This window comes from Megascapheus bottae, chromosome 25, assembly GCF_031878675.1.
Source record: "Megascapheus bottae isolate mThoBot1 chromosome 25, mThoBot2.hap1, whole genome shotgun sequence".
Lineage (NCBI taxonomy): Eukaryota > Metazoa > Chordata > Mammalia > Rodentia > Geomyidae > Megascapheus > Megascapheus bottae.
Window position 1 is genome coordinate 9,875,979 of NC_143533.1, and position 19,874 is coordinate 9,895,852.

The window sequence follows — 19,874 nt, forward strand, 5'->3', positions numbered from 1 at the left end:
GCATGGGATTCAATTCTTTTTTTTTTTTTTTTTTTTTGCGAGTTCTGGGGATCGAACTCAGGGTCTGAGCATTGTCTTTGGGGTTTCTCAAAGCTAGAACCATGCCACTTCAGCCACAACACCACTACTGTCTTTTTCTGTGTATGTGGTACCAAGGAATCGAAACCTGGTCTTTGTGCATGCTAGGCAAGCACTTTACCACTAGGCCAAACTGCTGGCCCGGGGATTCAATTCTTATGCAACATTTTCTCTTTTTATTACAGATCATTTGAACCTGCATTAATATGAAAGTAGAGAATAGAGGAGCTCCCATACATTGAGGAGTACCAAACATTTTGCTTCAAGAATTACCAACTCTGAAACATGCTTGTTTCTTCTATTGACTTCTATATTCCTTTTTAAGAACGTTATTTATCATTTATGTATGTATGTATGTATGTATGTATGTATGTATGTATGTATGTGTTGGTTGTGGGGCTTGAACTCTAGGCCTATGCGCTGTCCCTGAGCTCTTCGGCTCAAGTGGTAGACTACTAGCACCACTTCCTCATCTTCAATCTTTCTATTCATGGACACTTATAATCCTTGGATTGTTTTAAAACAAATTCCATTCATATATCATTGGTACACTTTAGGTATTTCAGTATTGATCTGCTTATGTTAGACTTCTGTACTTAGCTGGGGTGGCACACTGATGTGCCATCACATCCAGGTTCCCCGGAGATGGAATCTTAAGGGCTTTTCTACCAGGCTGGTAGAAAACTGCAATTCTATCAATCTCAGCCTCCTACATAGCTTAAAATGACAGGTATGTGCTACTGTGATCAGTTAATGGGCTAAAAAAAAAAAAAAAAAAGGGTCTGGCTGACTTGTAATTCTAGGCTGGCCTTGGCCTTGAACTGTTAAGTCCCATTCCCCGCCTTCCAAGTAGCTAGGATTGTAGGAATGAGCCATTGGCATTATCTTCTGGCTTATAAATTTTAAATTAAGATACGTTTTTAACTACAAAAATTGTTCTGGGATTTTGCTAGCTACTACACTAAATCTATAGATCAATCTGCAAGAAAAATAGATATTTCTTATCTTTCAATCTAGGAATATCACATATATTTAGATACTTCATTTCTTTTGGAAATGTCTTCTAATTTTCATCACGTGGATTCTACATGTTTTGCTAAATTTATATACTTAGCTATTTATTTCATTAAAAACACTTAAATCCTATCATGGAGGTGACCACTTACCATTCTCACATTTGGGAAACTGAGTCAGGAAGATTGGGAGTTCAAGGCCAGGCAGCCTGGCTACTTAGGGATCTCCAAAAACAAAAGTTTAAAATTTTCTTTATGAAAATTTAACACACATTTGTAGATGTGTCTATGTAGTACTTGTACAGTTTGATGAGTTTGTTTCCAACTGCTATTTTCTATTAAAGTTTCAGGAGGTAGGGCCCTAGGATTCAAGATAAGGAAACAAGAAAAACTTCCATTTTCTCCTGAGTCCGCTTTTCACATTGTGACATCATTGTTCAGTTTCAAAGTAAATTGTCTAGACAAGACATGTTCAAAGAAAGATAAGCACTTAGACATTTCTGGATTAGTTTTGTCACTTAGATTTTCACTAAAATAATTTGCCTCCGGTCATGTCACAATAGAGATTTGCCTGCAGGTTTTTCCACTGGCTTCACATCAACATTGACAGTTTAATAAAGATGAAAGATCTAAATCAGTTTTTGAATAAGGAAAAACAAAAGTAAGCAAACAGAAAAATAGAGATTTGTCTAGATGTTTTCTATAATAGGAAATTATGTGCTGATCTGGTTTGAAAATTGAAGAGTTAGGGCCGGGAGTTTGGCCTAGTGGTTAAAGTGCTTGCCTAGCATGCGTGAAGACCCGGGTTCGATTCCTTGGTACCACATACATACAAAAAAGCTGGAAGTGGTGCTGAGGCTCAAGTGGTAGAGCTCTAGCCTTGAGAAAGTCCAAGGACAGTGCTCAGGCCCTGAGCTCAAGCCCAGGACTGGCAAAAAAAAAAAAAAAAAAGAAAATTGAAGAGTTAAAGATCTGTCTTCCTACCATTTGTGGTGAACAAAGCAGTTGCTTGTTCTTTAGCTTTTTGTTCTATGTGGTTGGTTCAAAGCTCAAGCTTAAGTAAACTTACTGTTTGGCCTTTCATCTTACTATATGGGAAGAGTAGACAACATTGCTTATTTATGGAAGCAATATTTTTCTGTCAGCTCATTTTTGAGTGAGAGCTACAAATCTAACTCTGAATGCTGAGCTGGTATCACTATAATTACTTATAGGAAAATGACTAGATTGAAAGGAAATTAAAAGTTGTATTTGCTTAAAATAAGTTACTCCTTGGAATAGGTGAGTTTATTGTACATGCTCCTTCAGGAAGAACATGATTAATAATGGAAAAAAAAACACGCTTATATAACTTCTATGTATACTTTTTTGAGATAAGGCCCAACTATATACCCTGAATTGGCAGTTTGACTTTACTATGCAGCCCAGGCTGACAATGAACTCTGAATCTTACTGTCCTCAGCTTAGTGTTGTGTTACAGATGTACATTATATTACCTTGCTATGTATCTCTTCACTTCCTTTTTACATCATTGGGGTTCAGCTGTACCTGATCCAGCTGTTTCTAACCTTCTCAAATTCATAGAAAAGTTGAACATCCATATACTTTTCATACAGGTCACAATTATAACATTTTGTTTTAATAGTTTTTTTCTCTTCATATATCTATATTATAGATATCTGAGTATATAAAAATGGAATTAAAAATGGCTTTTCCACAAAACCTGTGGTTTTTTTTCAAGCTCCATCCATTCTGTGGCTATAGCAAAATTTATTTCACTTGTGGCTAATATCCTAGTGTATGCATATATTATACTTTGTTTATTCATTCATTTGTTGAAAGTCAGTTGTTTAGCTATTGTAAGAGAAGAAAAACTTGTCTGCTTCTGAATGGACTCAAGTCTACAATAACAGCTCATGTTTGGTTTGATAAGGAGTTAGAGACCCCTGCAACTTTTAAAACCAGATAAGCAGCACTATAATTAGGACTGCTCTAAGATTAATATGATGGAAGTAGGTAAAATGCAGACAGACTTTTGAAGCCTCTGTAGTTTCCCAAAGCAGGTTCTGGAGGCTGAAATGGGTGGGGCTAGTAAAAAAGTGTGAAAGAGGCTGCCATATAAAGGATCAAAGATTATAGTTTAGAACTTGGATACTTTGAGTGATGAATCTTAAGGACCTTGGATACTTTTGAGTGATAAATCTAAGGAACTGTTTTATCATGATGTAGGTGGTATGTAAGGGACCCTTAGGATATAGAAGAGAAGGAGAGAATTAATTTTGGATGTAGTAATTTTGGGGTAGGAAGCATTGCTTTAGCCCTGTTATCACGCACTTGGAATCTGTTATCAGGATCTTTGTTCCCTTAGATCCTAACCAGAAGTTTAGTTTTAATTAAGTATCACTAAAATACAGTGAAATTTCCCATGTTAACGAAACTAAGTGATGTGTTTATCATCATGTATTATCACCACTATTACGATATAGCCTATTTTTTTCACTGCTCCTCAAAAAAAATTTCGCTGTACCTCCCCAGTGCTTTTGTGTGTGTGTGTGTGTGTGTGTGTGTGTGTGTGTGGTAGTGAGGTTTCAAATCAACTCTTGCATTTAGGTCTGTTTAGTAACATGAATTGATTTTTATGTATGTATCTTGATTTTTTTTTAATGTAGTATAAAATTAAGGTCACCATCATCATGGTGTAATTCATTTTCATCATTGTCCAAAAGTTTTCATTTCCCTCTTTGCTGTTAATCTTCACCTATTCCTGAACTACCATTCATCTTTTTTCTGCTTTATGTATCTTTACTAATTATATTAGTTTTTCTGCTTCTAGAATATATATACATATATTTCTTCCATTATAGCCAGTTCGTAGGACCTTTGGTTGAAAAGATTATCCTTTCTTCTCTATAGAGGATAAAGTGGCTTGACACTTTAAAAGTTGACTATAAGTACATGGATCTATTTCCCAACTAGTAGTTTAGTTCTATAGATTGCTATCTTAGTGCAATGCCACAAGTCTTGATTACTGGAACCTGGAACTTTATATTAAATCTCAAAGTCCTATAAGTTCTCCAACTTCATTGTTTGTCAGAATTGTTTTGCTATTCTCAGATCTTTTTTTATTTCATCTATTTAAAAATTTTTATGCGATTCTGAAGCTTAACCTCAGGGCCTGGGCATTGCCCTAAGCTTTTATGCTCAAAGCTAACACTGTACCTACCACTTGAGCCACAGCTCTACTTCTGGCTTTTTGGTGGTTAATTGTAGATAAGAGACTCATGGACTGTAGTGTCAGGGCTGACTTTGAACCACGATCCTCAGATCTCAGCCTCCAGAGTAGCTAGAATTACAGGTGTGAGCTACCACCACCTGCTAAATCATTAAATTTGAAAACAAACAAAAAGCACCCTTTTTTCTTTGTTAGTTATTTAGCTGATTCATCAGGATTGTGAATTGGTGGTTTCAGAATAAAAGTGGAAACCTGTTCATTTGATTCTATTTTGTCTTTAGCTCTTTACTGCAGAGTAAGCAAATCTGCTTTCTGTTTTATTTGACTAGTTATTATTACTGTTGGAGTGAAACAGTTTGCCAGCAAACTCAGCAAGTCTTTTCTCTTTCTAAAGCATTTCTTTTGTAAATGATAGTAGTAAAAATTAAGCATTTGATTTCTGTGTAGTTAAACTGGTAATCTTGTCAAAAGATAAAATTATAGATCTCATTGGCTTTTATTTGTGATTCATGTCACCTCATCTGTACAACAGAATGAGTATTCTACTAAGCTGAGCAGAGGAGATTGGGTTTATAGACTGCAAAGGCTCAAGAATGCAGAAACAGAACAAAAAGTTAATGATCTTTGCAAATTTACTTCCTTTGTAAGGGTTATAAAACAAAGAAGACTATTAATGCCACCTGTAACTGGTCACCTGGTTTGGCTGTTATCCCTTTTGATTTTTTTTGGAAGCCCAAATAAACACTTTAGTTTTGTCTTCATGATGTGAAACATTGGCATAAGTTGTTTGTTGGACTTAATGCATTATCTCAGTCCAAACTAGTTGAATAGTTTGTATGGTTTGATAAATAAGAATGTCAAAGTCCAGTCAGCCTAGTCTTCTAAGAAGGGAAGTACTTGTAGGAGACAGGAGAGCTGGACTATAGTGTGTCCTTATATATCTCATGTCCCCTGTGGTAACACCACACTGGGCCTTGCTTTTATTAGTTCAAAGTAAGAAAATATTTAGTTTAAATTATATCTGATATGGATAATGATGTGCCCCAATTGATCAATTTAGCTCACATGTTTATTGAGGGCTTTCTATGTCCTTTACCTGTGCTAGTAAGCACTTAAGCTAAAATTATCAAGTCATTTTCTTCATGGACTTTATACACCAGTGCGAGAGATTGTCTATGCTGTTTTACTTAGCGTGCTTCTGACACCAAGTATGTAGACTTCATCTTTATTCAAATCAATTCTCTAATCTTCAAATATTAGATGAGTTCCTGCGTTTCAACTGAATTCTGATACTAACATTGTAGGTTAAAGGGCTTAATCCCACTTCTGGTGCTAGTCACATGTAATGGGTCCCCAGATTACTTACATGTCTGATTTGGATACAAATTGGGGGTTCCCATGGTTTCTACCTTCCTGTTAGGTTAGTAATTTGCTAAAATGGTCCACAGAACTCAGGAAAGCAGGACTTCCTATTTACTAGTTTATTAGAAAGAATGTAACTCAAGAATAGCCAAATAGAAGAGATGCGTAGGGCAGGAACGATGGTAGAGTTTCTGTGACCTGTGATGTACCACCCTTCTAGTACCTCAGTATGTTCACCAGTCCAGTTCTCAAATGGGGTCTACAGGGGCCGGGAGTTTGGCCTAGTGGTAGAGTGCTCGCCTAGCATGCACAAAGACCCGGGTTTGATTCCTTAGTACCACATAAATAGAAAAAGCTGTAAGTGGTGCTGTGGCTCAAGTGGTAGAGCTCTAGCCTTGAAAAGCTCAAGGACAGTGCTCAGGCCCTCAGCGTTCAAGCCCCAGGACTGGCAAAAAACAAAAAAACAAAAATAAATGGTGTGTGTGGGGGTGGGAATACAGACTTTTATTAAATCATTGACCATTGGTTATTGATCATTGGTGACTGGTCCACTCTCTACCAGCCTCTTCATTCTCAAAGGTCTAGGGTTGAGGCTGAAAGGGCCAATCCTTTAATCACTTGTTTGGTTTCTCTGGCAACAAGTTTCCATCTTGAAATTCTCTAAGGGCTCACCTGGAATCACCCCATTAATACAAGGTCAGATACCTTTGAAAAGGGGCTTGTTATGGATTACAAAAAATGCTTTGTTTACTCTCCATTTACTCAGTAAATTTCTAAGGTTTTAGCAACTATCAGAAAAGGTAGTAGAAAGCCAGATCTGTGTTTCTTAATCCCAAACCAGAAATGGACATGAAGCAAATAGCTACACAAGTAGTACATGGTTACAACCTGTGCAAGGTAGTGATTGCTGTCTAAATACGTAATTTTCTCTTCTTTTTTTTTTTTGCCAGTCCTGGGGTTTGAATGCAGGGCCTGCCATTGGGCTTTTTTAAGGCTACAGCTCTACCATTTGAGCCACAGCACCACTTCTGGCTTTCCGGGTGTTTGTGTATGCCAGGCAAACACTCTACCACTAGGCCAAACTCCCAGCCCTTAAGGAAAGGAGATCCCTTTTCAAATTTTTAAACTTTTGGTGCAAGGGGATGGGAATGGATCTGCATTGCCCTACCCATGGGCCTGGGCGTTGTCCCTGAGCTCTTCAGCTCAAGGCTACTGCCTTGCCCCTTAAGCCACAATGCCACTTCCAGTTTTCTAGTGGTTAATTGGAGATAAGACTCTCATGGACTTTAGAGCTTTAGTGCCTGGGCTGGCTTTGAACTGCAATCCTCAGATCTCAGCCTCCTGAGTAGCTAGTATTACAGGCATGAGCCACCATGCTCAGGCAAGCTGTTACCTTTTTATTGCTAATGCAGAGATCATGCCTCTCTGTTCAGATCAACTGAGCTCACATTCACACTCTGTAAAAGGATGTGGCTTAATTAACAGGATGAAACTAAAATCCAGGTGCTTCCAACAGGATGTCTTAATTAAAGTGCAAGAAAAGGATGTAGCTAAAGTGTAATCAACAAGGACCAAGTCACTTGGCCAAAGCAGAACCATTCTCACAGATTGACAGAAAGCAGTGTATTTTGATAGGAATCACTTTTCTCACTACAGGTACTATGAGGCATTTTTCCAAATTAAACCACTCCTATAGTGTGCAGAAACATGTCAGAGTTTTAATTTCTTCCTTAAAGTGGAGTAACTCATTTGAGATGCTGCAAGTGCTTCATAGCACACATTCATTATCCTCTGTTGATAAACTGTATCTGGGAAGAGGTTTAAGAAGTTAGTAATACCTTCATTACTTGATGAAGTTAGTAATATCCTTTTGTGTTCTTCCACAAGTGAGTAGAATATAGTAAGATATAATTGTGTGTGTTATTGAACATTTAGGCTTTACCTTAAAGATAAAAGTTCAAAAATTCATATTAGAGCTGGGTGTGGTGGCTCATAGCTACTCAGGAGGCTGAAATCTGAGGATGGAGGTTCAAAGGCAGCCCCGGCACTGAGAAGTCTGTGAGACTTTTATCCCCACTTAACCTTTAGAAAACTGAAATGGCGCTATGGCTCAAGGAGTAGGGCAGTAGCCTTGAGCTGAAGAGATCAAGGATAGCACCCAGGCCCAGAGTTCAAGCCCCATGATCAACCAAAAAAAAAAAAAAATTCGTATTAGAACTTGGAGGGATTTTAGAGATTTTTTTTTTTTTTAAATCCTCGCCCCTCCACCTTTAAGATGGGACTGAGAAAGACAAATTATATATTGTCTGAGACCATTTCTTGGGTGTTAGAACCTTAGTTTCTGGATTCTATCCTGATTCTTATTGAAGCATACTGGTTTCCTTGTTACCAACCTTAGAGGTTGATTAACTGGCTTGAGACATTGAGTTTTGAATGTTTTTGTCCATTAAATTAAAGTTGTAAACTTTGTGAATTATGTTTTTTTTAGACTTCATACAAAACAAAAAAGTAAATCATTACTTGTTACACTGTGCTCCAACTCAAACAGTTGTAAATTTTTTTTTTTTTTGCAGTACTGTTTACGAAACTATTTTTTTCAGTTTGGGATTGAACCTAGGGCTTCATACATGCTAGACAAGCATTCTACTGCTGAGATATACCCACACACTTCAACTATTTTTAAAATAAAAGGATGAAAACAACACTCAAAGTTGATGTCCTACTTAACACCTTTTGCCTGCTAGGTGGCAAACTTGTGAATTTTGTCTGTCATTTTACTCTTAAATACTTCAAATACATCTCTCTGTATAGCTATAGAAATGTGTAGTAATGATATCAATAATGAAATAATGGTCATAGTAGCAGTTTGTACTTATTGTATACTGTGTTCCCAGGTTATGATTCTACGAATTCGATGGGATGTGTTGTCTCATTCAGCCCATACTTATTAGTCACTGTTTTATAGAGGAAATGGAGGCATGGAGAGAGGAAGACATGGCTCTACCATTCTTTTCCTACTGAGATGGATCCTTCCTTCTTTAAGCTGTTTCTTTTATTTGATGTTAGCAATGAAAGTCTTAACTAGCTGTCTGGGAACCAGGAGTTAAGGATATTATTGTGGCTTTACCTAATGATATGATCCAGAAACCTATAGATCTGACTATGGGATGATCTTGTAAAAGTTTGGAGAAGTATACTAGAATGCTTTAAGTAAATCTACCAGTGCTTACTGGGTGGTTTTGGTAGAAATTCAGAAAACTTGAATGCCATTAGTACTTAGGAGACTAAAGACTGTCCTCATGAGGTTTCCAATGGGAAAAAGAACCCTGTTAAGGATTGGATTAGAGGCCATTTGTGATAGATTCTGGCAAAGAATTTTTCTATGTTTTGTCTATGTACTACTGAGACTTGGGAGTTTGGATTTAAAGATACTGGACTAATTAACTGGATGGGGGAAATTTCAAGGCCATCCAACATTCAGGCTGTGGTGTGGGTATTGTTAGCTACTTTTATCCAGGTTTACATTGAGAATCAGGAGCAAAAAAGCAAAAAAAGACTTTGATAGTATCATTAAATCTCAATACTATAAAACATTCAATACTATAAAAATGAATGAGAAAGAATGAAGTCCATACAGTGGTACTTGAGAAAACTGGAAATAAAATTTCACACATATCAATTGAAGGGAGTTCACTAGTAATGACAAAGTGTAAGTTAACAATCCAAGGAAGTGGCACTGTGGCTCAAGTAGAGCACTAGCCTTGAGCATAGAAGCTCAGGGACACTGCCCAGGCCCTGAGATCAAGCTTCAGGACCAACAAAAACAAATAATCCAAACAAAATTAGGTGGACTGAAACATATGATAATATAAAATCCTTGAATCATAAATTGAACTCACCTACTAATCATCATCCTGCCTCAGCCTCCCTAGTGCTGGGATTACAAGTGTGTGCCAGCCTTTATTTTTTTGGTGGGGGTGGGGGAGGGATCTCTTCATGTAAACAGTCCATGCTAACCTTGGATTCAAGATCTTTCTGTATTAGCATCCCAAGTGCTGGTATTATAGGCAGTGCTATCATATCCAGCATTATTATTATTATTATTATTATTATTGCTGTTTTTTCTATATTTTCTTCATGCTTTTCTTGCAACAAAGTATATGGCTGGTTGGAGATGAGAATGTGTGCATTGGGATTTGATGAGTTTTCTCTTTTTTTTTTATCCACAGTTGTTTGCAATTTTGATGTTCTGTATCTTTTAAGTTACGTTACCAGTACGATTTGGTATAGTGTTTAATTTTCTTTTTAATATTTAGGGAAGAACTTTCATAGTTGCCATTGCCCTTAACAACCTTGAAGTCCTAGATTACTTATTAGATGGTGACATAACTTGGCTATTTACTTGGAAACAAAAATTAAAAAACAGACTTGAATTTCATACTATATAAGGTTTATTAAATTCTCAGATGCAAATAGAATTTAATCCAGATATACTTTCTGTTAAAAGCTACACAAAATTTCCTTAAGAAAAAAAGATGCATAGGGGCTGGGAGTTAGGCCTAGTAATAGAGTGCTTACCTAGCATGCACAAAGACCTGGGTTCCATTCCTTGGTACCACATACATAGGACAAGCCAGAAGTGGTGCTGTGGCTCAAGTGGTAGAGCTCTAGCCTTGTTAAAGCCCAAAGACAATGCTCAGGCCCTGCGTTCAAGCCCCAGGACTGGCAAAAAAAAAAGATTCATAATGTATAGCCTAGAATTCAAGTGTAATCTGAGTATGGGAGTAGGACAAAAGTGCTTTTTGGAACAAAAATGAGGGTTTGAAAGAAAGAATATGTTCATATGCAAAAGTATATTTAGAAGAAAATTTGCAGTGATGAGGAAGTACTGTTATAAAATATTAAAAAATAACTACAAATTGACAAGATAACCAATAAGAAATACATGAATAAGCATTTCACACAAGAGTACATACAAATGATCAATAAAAGACGTTCAGATTGATGAATAATCAGGGAAATATAAGTTAGAACAATATCAGCAAGGTTCTGGTGGCTCGTGCCTATAATCCTAGCTACTGAGGAGCTGAGATTTGAATATCATGCTTCAGAGTCAGCATGGGCAGGCAAGTCTTTTTTTCTTTTTCTTTTGTCTTTTTGGTACTGGGGATTGAACCCAGGGCGTTGCACTTGCTAGACAAGCACTTTGCTACTGAGCTACATCCCAACCCATCAGCCCATTCTTTTTTTTTTTTTTTTTTTTTTTTTAAACCAGTCCTGGGGCTTAAACTCAGGGCCTGAGAACTGTCCTTGAGCACTTTTGCTCAAGGCTAACACTCTTGTCACTTGAGCCACAGCAGCCCACTTGAGCCACAGCACCACTTCTGGCTTTTTCTGTGTATGTTGTACTGAGGAATCAAACCCAGGGTTTCTTGGATGCTGGGCAAGCACTCTACCACTAGGCCACACTCTGGGCCTCATGAGACTCATTCCCAATAAACTACTCAAATAAATAAACTACCTATGGGGTGGGGAGGGGAGACAGAGAGACAGAGACAAGAGACAGACAGACACACAGACACACAGACACACAGAGGTAGAGAGAATGAGCAATACCATATCCCTTTCTAGTTATTAATTTAGCAGAATTTTTAAAAAGCAAAACCTATGGTTTACAGCAAAGAAATGGATGAAAATAAAATAGATTTCTGCACAATACTGGTGTTTAATAAATACTAAATAAAGTTGAGGATAAGGAAATTGTGGTTATTGTTTCTCTCTTCCCAGAGTATACACTTAACAAATACCTAATGAGAATTCAGCATAGTAATCATAAACATGGGAAGGCAAGTGACATCAGATTTTATATTTGGAGCTTAATAGGGCATATAGAGAAACAAGAAATCCTTTGTAACTTGGAATATCTGTGGAGAGTGCTTTCTTAAAAGATTTACCTTTTATCTTGTAAGTTAAATTTCTTTCAGTGACTGAGAATGTCTACTACCAACTATTATGATTACCATTCTAGGGACTTGTCTAAGAGACAGTATTGAGGTCAAACCTCTCATACTTTGTGATGAAAATTAGTTTCTTTTTGTATAAGTACAACATGTCTGTGTGAGGTGCTTGCTTATATTGGGATTTGAATTCTAGACCTCACAGTTGGTATTCTACCATTTGAGCCATGTCTGTATTTCTGGGTTTTGCTGGTTAATTGGAGATAAGGATTTGTCTACCTGAACTGGTTTCAAACCTTGGTCTTCAGATCTCAGCCTCCTGAGTAGTTAAGATGTCAAGTGTAAGCCACTGGTGCTTGGTGGATTATACTTTTTAGTAGGACATTTGTAAAAATTTCATTGAGAAGGTGACATTTTAGTACGGAAACAAGGAAATGGGGGAGTAAGTACTGCCTATATCATGGGGAAGAGACCACTACCCCCAAAAAGATAGCATATATTCTGTATGTCTTATAAACAGCAAGGAAATCCAAGCGTCTGGAGTCAAATAAATGAAGAGAAGCCAGAGTAGATACGCCAGCTGTGTGTAGTCTTATGGCTGTTTTAAGGGTTGATTGAGCCCTTTAATCTCTTGAGTGGGGAAGCCTTTCAGAGTTTGAGAGGGAAGGAAATGATCTTCATTTCAGCTATTGTATTTTTCATGTCTGGAATTACCCGTTTGACTTTTGTTTTTGGAGACAGATTCGCTGTGTAGTCCAGGCTATGTGTGAATTTGGTATCTCAGCTTTCCTGGTGCTGGGATTGTAGGGGTAGTCCATCATGCACAGCAGCCAGCCAGTTTCTCCTCCCTTTTTTTGGGGGGGGGGTCTTTAGCTGAAGGCTACCACCCTACCCTTGGGCCAGGATGGTGTCCCTAAGCTCTTCAGCTCAAAGCTGCCACCCTACCCTTAAGCCAACCCCACTTTTTTCCCCGTTTCCTAGTTTCCGGTCCTTTTGTGCCGGGGTTTGGCTTTGAACCTTGATCCTCAGATCTCAGCCTCCTGAGTAGATAGGATTACAGGCATGAGCCACCGCACCTGCCCAGATTTCCTTCCCTCTTTCCTTCCCTCTTTCCCTTTACAATTCTGTTAGAGAACTGAAGAGAGTTTTCAAACTCTGCTGATACCTGGTGGCTCATGCCTGTAGTTCTAGCCTCTTAGGAGATTGAGATCTGAGGATTGTGATTCAAAGCCAGCCCTGCAGAAAAATCCCTGTGAGACTTATCTCCAATTAACCATTTAAAAAACTGGAGCTCAAAATGGTAGCGTGCTAGTCTTGAGCAAAAGACCTCAGGGACAGAGCCCAGGCCCTGAGTTCAAGCCCTACAGCTACCTCCCCCCCAACAAAAGTTTTCAAAATTTCCATCCACATTCTCTATCTCTTTTTGGAATATGCTAATTATAATATTAAAATTATTTTCTAGCCCCTCTATTATCTCTTTCATTTATAGATCTGCCTGTCCGTTTTCTTGGTTTATGGCATATTAGCCTCAAAGCATATGTGGTATTTTTTTTTTTTTTGCCAGTCCTGGGCTTGAGCTCAGGGCCTGAGCACTGTTCTTTGACTTTCTCAAGGCTAGAGCTCTACCACTTGAGCCTCAGCACCACTTCCAGCTTTTTTCTACGTATGTGGTACTGAGGAATTGAACCCGGATCCTCGTGCATGCTAGTCAAGCACTCTACTACTAGGCCAAACTCCCAGCCCCATATGTGGTAATTTTTGATTAAGTGTTTTTCATTGTATATAGCAATTAGAGGCTCTTTCCTAGGTAATTAAGAGGGTGGATTGAGTCAAGTTTGTTTAATAGCTTTGGTAAGACTCAGTTTACCTCTAATTTGCCTGGCTTGTAATTTGTTCTAGGGCTTAAAGGCGTCCACTTGGGAACCTTGTATCCCAGATTGAAGCATTATCAACCTACCATGGCAGACAGCTGAAAACTGCTGTGCTTTTCAAAGGCTTGCTTTCAGCTTAGTTCCTTAGTCTCTGACATATGCAGCTTTAGAATTGAGCAAATATACTAAGGAGCATGTTTCTCCATCTTTCCCTTCATCCTGGATTCTCAAATCCCTAGTCATGTCTTTTCAGTCCTTTGTATAGTCAAAAGCTTTGCCAGCTTCTCCGTCTTTGAGCAGTAACATCATGCTTGGGCAAACTCATCCCTTTGCTCTATGCTCTCTGTCCTGGCAAATATGCCCAAGGAGGAGGTATCTTCAGAATGCCAATTTACTTTTGTAGTTACCTCCTCTTTCAATTCTCCTGTGCCTTTAAACAGATTATAGAAATTATGTCCTTTGTAGTTATGTTTGGCCAGAGCATTGATCTGTCCCAGCTACTTCATCCTACTCAGGGGAGGCATCTGACCTAACTTTTAAAAATGCTAGCTAGCTAATGCTGGTGGCTATAATTCTAGCTACTCTGGAGGCTGAGATCTGAGGTTCAAAGTCCAGAGACAGCACAGGCAAACAAATTGAGAATCTTTATTTCCAATCACTAGCAAAAAACCTGAAAGAGAAGTGTGATTCAAGTGGTATTATTTAGTGGTAAGTGAAAATGCTGAGGAAGAGAGTGAGGCCTGAACTTAAAACCCCAGTACAAGGACCAAAAAACGCCACATACTGTTCTTCTGTTGTATTAGAATTGATTTTAGAAGGATTGAAGGCAGTAAGACCAGTAAGGAGGCTCTTTTTGTGACACATGCATGATATAACTTTTATAGACTAGTAGGTGATAACTGGTTGGATTTTGGATATATTTTGAAAATATAAATTACTAAGTGAATCTTTATTGTATCTGTCCTGGTGCTTGAAGTCAGGGCCTGGGTACTGTCCCTGATATTTTTCACTCAAGGTTAGCACTTGATCATTTGAGCCACAGTTCCATTTCTAGAGTTTTGGTGGTTAGTTGGAGGTAAGAGTCTCACAGACATTCCTGTCTTGGCTGGCTTTGAATAATAGTCCTCAGATTTCAACCTCCTAAGTAGCTGGGATTATAGGCATGTGCCACTAGCACCCAGTTATGAATTGAATTTTGACTGAAAATAAATCAGTAATCAATGATCCTGTAAGTCAGTGAAAATTCTCATAATTATTGACCCCAAAGAACCAACACTAGAGGACAGAATTGGTATTTGTTAAGATGAGGACATCTACAGGAGGAACAAGTAGTGATGACTGTCGCTGTGGAACAGTCAGGTTCAGATATGTCCAGTTTCAGATGCCCATTTGGTATATGTTGAGAGCCAGATATGGTGATGTATGATGTCACCTATATAGCACTTGTGAGGCTGAAGCAAAAGTTTATGAATAGGAGGCAAGCCTGGGCTATATGGTATTTCAGACCAATCTATTGAGACCCTATCTCAAAAAAAAAAAAAGCTTGGCTGTGAGAAAAGAAATGTACTCATTTCTGATGCATGTGTAATCCCTCTGTATATCACCTCTATAATAACAAAGTAAATTAAAAAAAAATCTGTGTTAAGCGGTGGGACAGGCAATTGTACACGTAAGTTCAAGGAAAAGGTTACGGTTACAGCTAAAAGCTTAAGAGTTATCGTTATGTAGAATTTGTTGTTGTGTTAACAGATAAAGACCTGAAAAGAAAGTTTTATTAGAAGAAATCACTGTTATAAACAACGTTTTAATTTTGGAATTTTAGACTTAGGGACATACTACAAAGATGGGCCAGAGTTCCCGCGTGCCTTTATCTATTCTTCTGATGTTTATATCTTAACAAGGTACATTTGTCAAAACTTAGTAATTAAATTGGGACTGTACCATGAGCTTAATTCTAGGCTCCCTTTGTATTTTGCTGCTTAGATATCATGAATTGTAAGTTTAGAAACATTTTCTGAATCATCCATGTAAATTTTTGACTGTTTTCTCTTCTTTCTCTGTAGAACTAATGGCTGCAGAGTAAATCAACATGGCAACTATGGTTCCACCAGTGAAACTGAAATGGCTCGAACACCTGAACAGCTCCTGGATTACAGAGGACAGCGAATCTATTGCCACAAGAGAGGGAGTTGCTGTCCTGTATTCTAAACTGGTCAGCAATAAGGAAGTAGTACCTTTGCCTCAACAAGTTCTGTGCCTCAAAGGACCACAATTGCCAGACTTTGAGCGTGAGTCTCTTTCAAGTGATGAGCAGGACCACTATTTGGATGCCCTTCTCAGTAGCCAGCTAGCATTGGCAAAGATGGTATGCTCAGATTCCCCATTTGCTGGGGCCCTTCGAAAACGACTGCTTGTACTCCAACGAGTCTTTTATGCACTTTCCAATAAGTACCATGACAAGGGCAAAGTGAAACAGCAGCAGCATTCTCCGGAGAGCAGTTCTGGTTCAGCAGATGTCCATTCTGTCAGTGAGCGTCCCCGATCAAGCACTGATGCACTTATAGAAATGGGCGTTCGAACTGGGCTAAGTTTATTATTTGCACTTCTGAGACAAAGTTGGATGATGCCTGTGTCAGGACCTGGTCTCAGTCTCTGCAATGATGTTATTCATACTGCAATTGAAGTTGTGAGCTCATTGCCACCATTGTCTTTAGCAAATGAAAGCAAGATTCCTCCTATGGGTTTGGACTGCTTATCACAAGTAACAACATTTCTTAAAGGAGTAACTATTCCCAATTCTGGAGCAGATACATTAGGTCGTAGATTAGCTTCTGAACTGCTTCTTGGGCTAGCAGCTCAGAGAGGTTCTCTTCGGTATCTTCTTGAATGGATAGAAATGGCTTTGGGGGCTTCAGCAGTTGTAAATACCATGGAGAAAAGCAAACTGCTATCAAGCCAGGAAGGAATGATCAGCTTCGACTGCTTTATGACCATATTAATGCAGATGAGGCGTTCTTTGGTATGTACTATAAATGTCAACTTTAAAATGGTACACCTGACAACTTGGAGAAGTCAACCAGCTATTAATAACTTGGTAGTAATCGTGAATAATTTCAGAGTTCTTTTGGTACTAATTAAATATTTGTGTACTTCATGTGAGAAAGCATACATATATGTATGTATGCACATGTATACATACATATGTATGTATGTGTGTGTACACACATACACCAGCAATACAGTATATGACCCTCTGTATCAGGAGTCATATTTATAGTTTTAGGGTTTTTTTTCCCCCCAATACTGGGGTTTAAACTTAAGGTTTCATGCTTGCCAACTTCTTTGTGTTTAGAAATTATTATATTAAATGGAGTATCAAAGTCTTTTGAAAACAGCTCCAGTTTCATTGTGCTTAATTTCTGCTGATCATGTATTACATGCCAAGTATTTTCTCAGCCTTAGAAGTGCAGCCTTAGGAATATAACTTCAGCAATCTAATAGAGCAGTCTGCAATATGTAATTTCAGGTGAAAAGTTCTAAAAAAAATCAAGGAGGAAAGAGGAATGTATATAGAGGAGAGTGATATGCTGGGGCAGAGGTTGACAGATGAGATGTGTGTTATTTTCGTGAATATGGTCAGGGAAGGATTCTGAACTGTAACATTTGATTAGGGACCTAAGTTGAAGGGAAACAATGAGCTAAGCAGAAGTCTGTGGAAAGTGTTGCTATTATTATATATTATGGGTGTGAGTATTTATATTTATATATATATATATATACATAGATAGATATAGTTATAACCTTGAATGAGCAAGGTGCTAGTGGCTCACATTTGCAATCTTAGGTGCTCAGGAAGCTGAAATCTGAGGATTGAGGTTCAAAGATAGCCCAGGAAGGAAAGTCTATGAGATGCTTCTTTCCAATTAACTAGCAAAAAAGTTAAAAATAAAGCTGTGGCTCAAGTGGTAGGGTTTTTTGAACCTCATGTGTAAAAGCTAAGAGAAAGCATACAGTACACGAGTTCAAGCTCCAGTACTTGTACAGAAAGAAAATGTAAATTTTTGAATATTTACTCAAACACTTATAAGCTGACTTAATTTCACTTAGGTTACACTGATCAGTCTTTTTGTTATCCTTTCTTACCAAATCTCAACTAAGCAATTTACTTAGTTAATATAGCTAAAAGTGTCACGCAGAATATGTGCACATAGCTAGGCGCTGGTAGTTCATGCCTATAATCCTAGCTACCCGGGAGGCTGAGATTTGAGGATCATGGTTCAAGTCCACGAGACTCTTTATTTTCCAGTTAACCACCAGAGAAAACTGGAGGTGATGCTGTGGCTCATAGTGGTAGAGGTAGAGTATTAGCCTTGAGCAGAAGAGCTCAGGGACAGAGTCTAGGACCTGAGTTCAAGGCCTGTCACTGATTAAAAAAATAAAATAAAAAGAATATGTGTGCACATACTTTAACTCTCCCACCCACAAGTACAAGTATGGCTTTTTGATCAAGGAATATTTATTTACTGGGGCTTGAACTCAGGCCCTGGACCCTGTCCTTGGGATTTTTCAAGGCTAGCACTCTACCACTTGAGCCACAGCACCAATTCTAGTTTTTTTTTTTCTTTGTATGTGGTAACAAGGAATTAAACTCAGGGCTTTGTGTATGCTAGGAAGCACTCTACCACTGGGCCACACTCCAGTCCTGATCAAGGAATATTTTATAAAAAAGGTTATGTTGAATTTACTTGCAAGACTGAAATATTTAGATTTTTACCTGCAGTTGTGTATGCTTTACATTTGTGAAGCATAACCTATAAATAAGTGCTAAGTCCATTTTTTTGCCAATCCTGGAGCTTTAACTCAGGGCCTGAACACTGTCCTTGGGTTTTCTCAAGGCTACAGCACCAATTCCAGCATTTTCTGTGTATGTGGTACCAAGGAATCGAACCTGGGTCTTTGTGCATGCTAGGCAAGCACTCTACCACTAGGCTAAACGTCCGGCTCCTACGTCCTTTTCTTTTTAATTTTTTGTTTTCTCTAAGTTTATAATAGATCTTAGATTATAAATTGTTTAAATATTTGAGTTTCTTAATATTAAATTAAAATAAGCATTAGTGCTTTGTTTGGGATGTGGAATATTGATATAGTGCTACGATCTTTATCTGCAATGAAAACCTTGAACCAAAGGATGCATTGATCTAAGTTAGAAAGTCTTCAGGTAACAGCTGTGGGCATAACATTGCCACTTCGTGTTTTATTTGCTACTTTTAAGTCCTCTCATTGGGACATTTATTTTTCTCATTTTGTTTTCTGAGTCTTCACTTTTGGCAGCATTATGGTTTTAAACTCAGTCTTGTACATTCCAGGCAGGTACTCCACAGCTCCATCCCTCTTTTGTTTTATTTTGTTTTGGATAAAGGCTTACATTTTTATTTTGGGCTGATCTTGGACCATGATTTTCTTGCCTATACTTCCCACCTAGCTTGTTATATAGCTACAAAACCAATCCCCCTGATCTGGAATTAATCTTCCTGAGTAGGTGGGATTCTAGGTGTGAACAGTTGTGCCTGGCCCTTTTCTGATTCTTAATACTTTCTGGTAATAGTCTCTTTCTTGACATGTTCAATTTTTTTCTGTTTTGGTTTTAAAATCTGTAATGTTATTGAATGAACGAATGAATGTATCTACTTATGTCACATACTAGTATTTCTATGAAATATTAAACAATTCCTCACTTTACAAAGTCTATGTTTTGTACTGCCTTTGATGCACAAAAGATACTATTACATAATTATAATTGTATGGTTATATTTGCATATATTTGCCTATAATATCTTTCCTTCTTTCATGGTGTATTTTCAAAGGAGGTTTCTTTTGAAGAGTAAGAGGCTACTTCCCACTTTTCCCTCTAAAGTCTGATCCTATACTTAGAAGTAAAGAGGTACCCAAAGAAATCAGACTACTTTTTAATGTTTTTCCATTAAACATGTAACAACTTTATTTTATTTCTGGTTTTCCGGTTTCCTCTCTATTTGACCTCTCATTTGTGGACAAAATGCCAAGTATATTTAATTAGGAGTCACCTCCTTCTTCCCCTCTAAGTCCATATCCTGTAATATATAATAATTAGGCCAGGGGTGCACCAGAAAACAAGACATTTCCCAGAATTCTGAATCCACTCCAGAGAAGAATCTTTTGTGTTTGGTTTAATTTGGTGCTCAGTGCCATTTCAGGCCTACACTAGACAAACTATTAATTAAATCTTAGGTTGGTTTTTAGAGGAAAGGAGTGCTTTTTTTTTTTTTTTGCCAGTCCTGAGCTTGAGCTCAGGGTCTGAGCACTGTCCTTGGACTTTCTCAAG

The 19,874-nt window shown here is 37.9% G+C and overlaps 1 protein-coding gene across 11 annotated transcripts in view; it reads left to right on the forward strand.

The window, feature by feature from the left end:
- Herc1 (HECT and RLD domain containing E3 ubiquitin protein ligase family member 1) overlaps window positions 1-19,874 on the forward strand; it is a 183,000-nt gene that overhangs the window by 24,998 nt on the left and 138,128 nt on the right. For all 11 annotated transcript variants that reach the window (XM_090358216.1, XM_090358217.1, XM_090358226.1 and 8 more), the window contains one exon: window positions 15,577-16,532. In XM_090358216.1, the coding sequence (XP_090214342.1) occupies window positions 15,603-16,532 (930 nt within the window). In that variant the 5' untranslated portion in view covers window positions 15,577-15,602. The remainder of the gene's footprint in view (window positions 1-15,576; window positions 16,533-19,874) is intronic.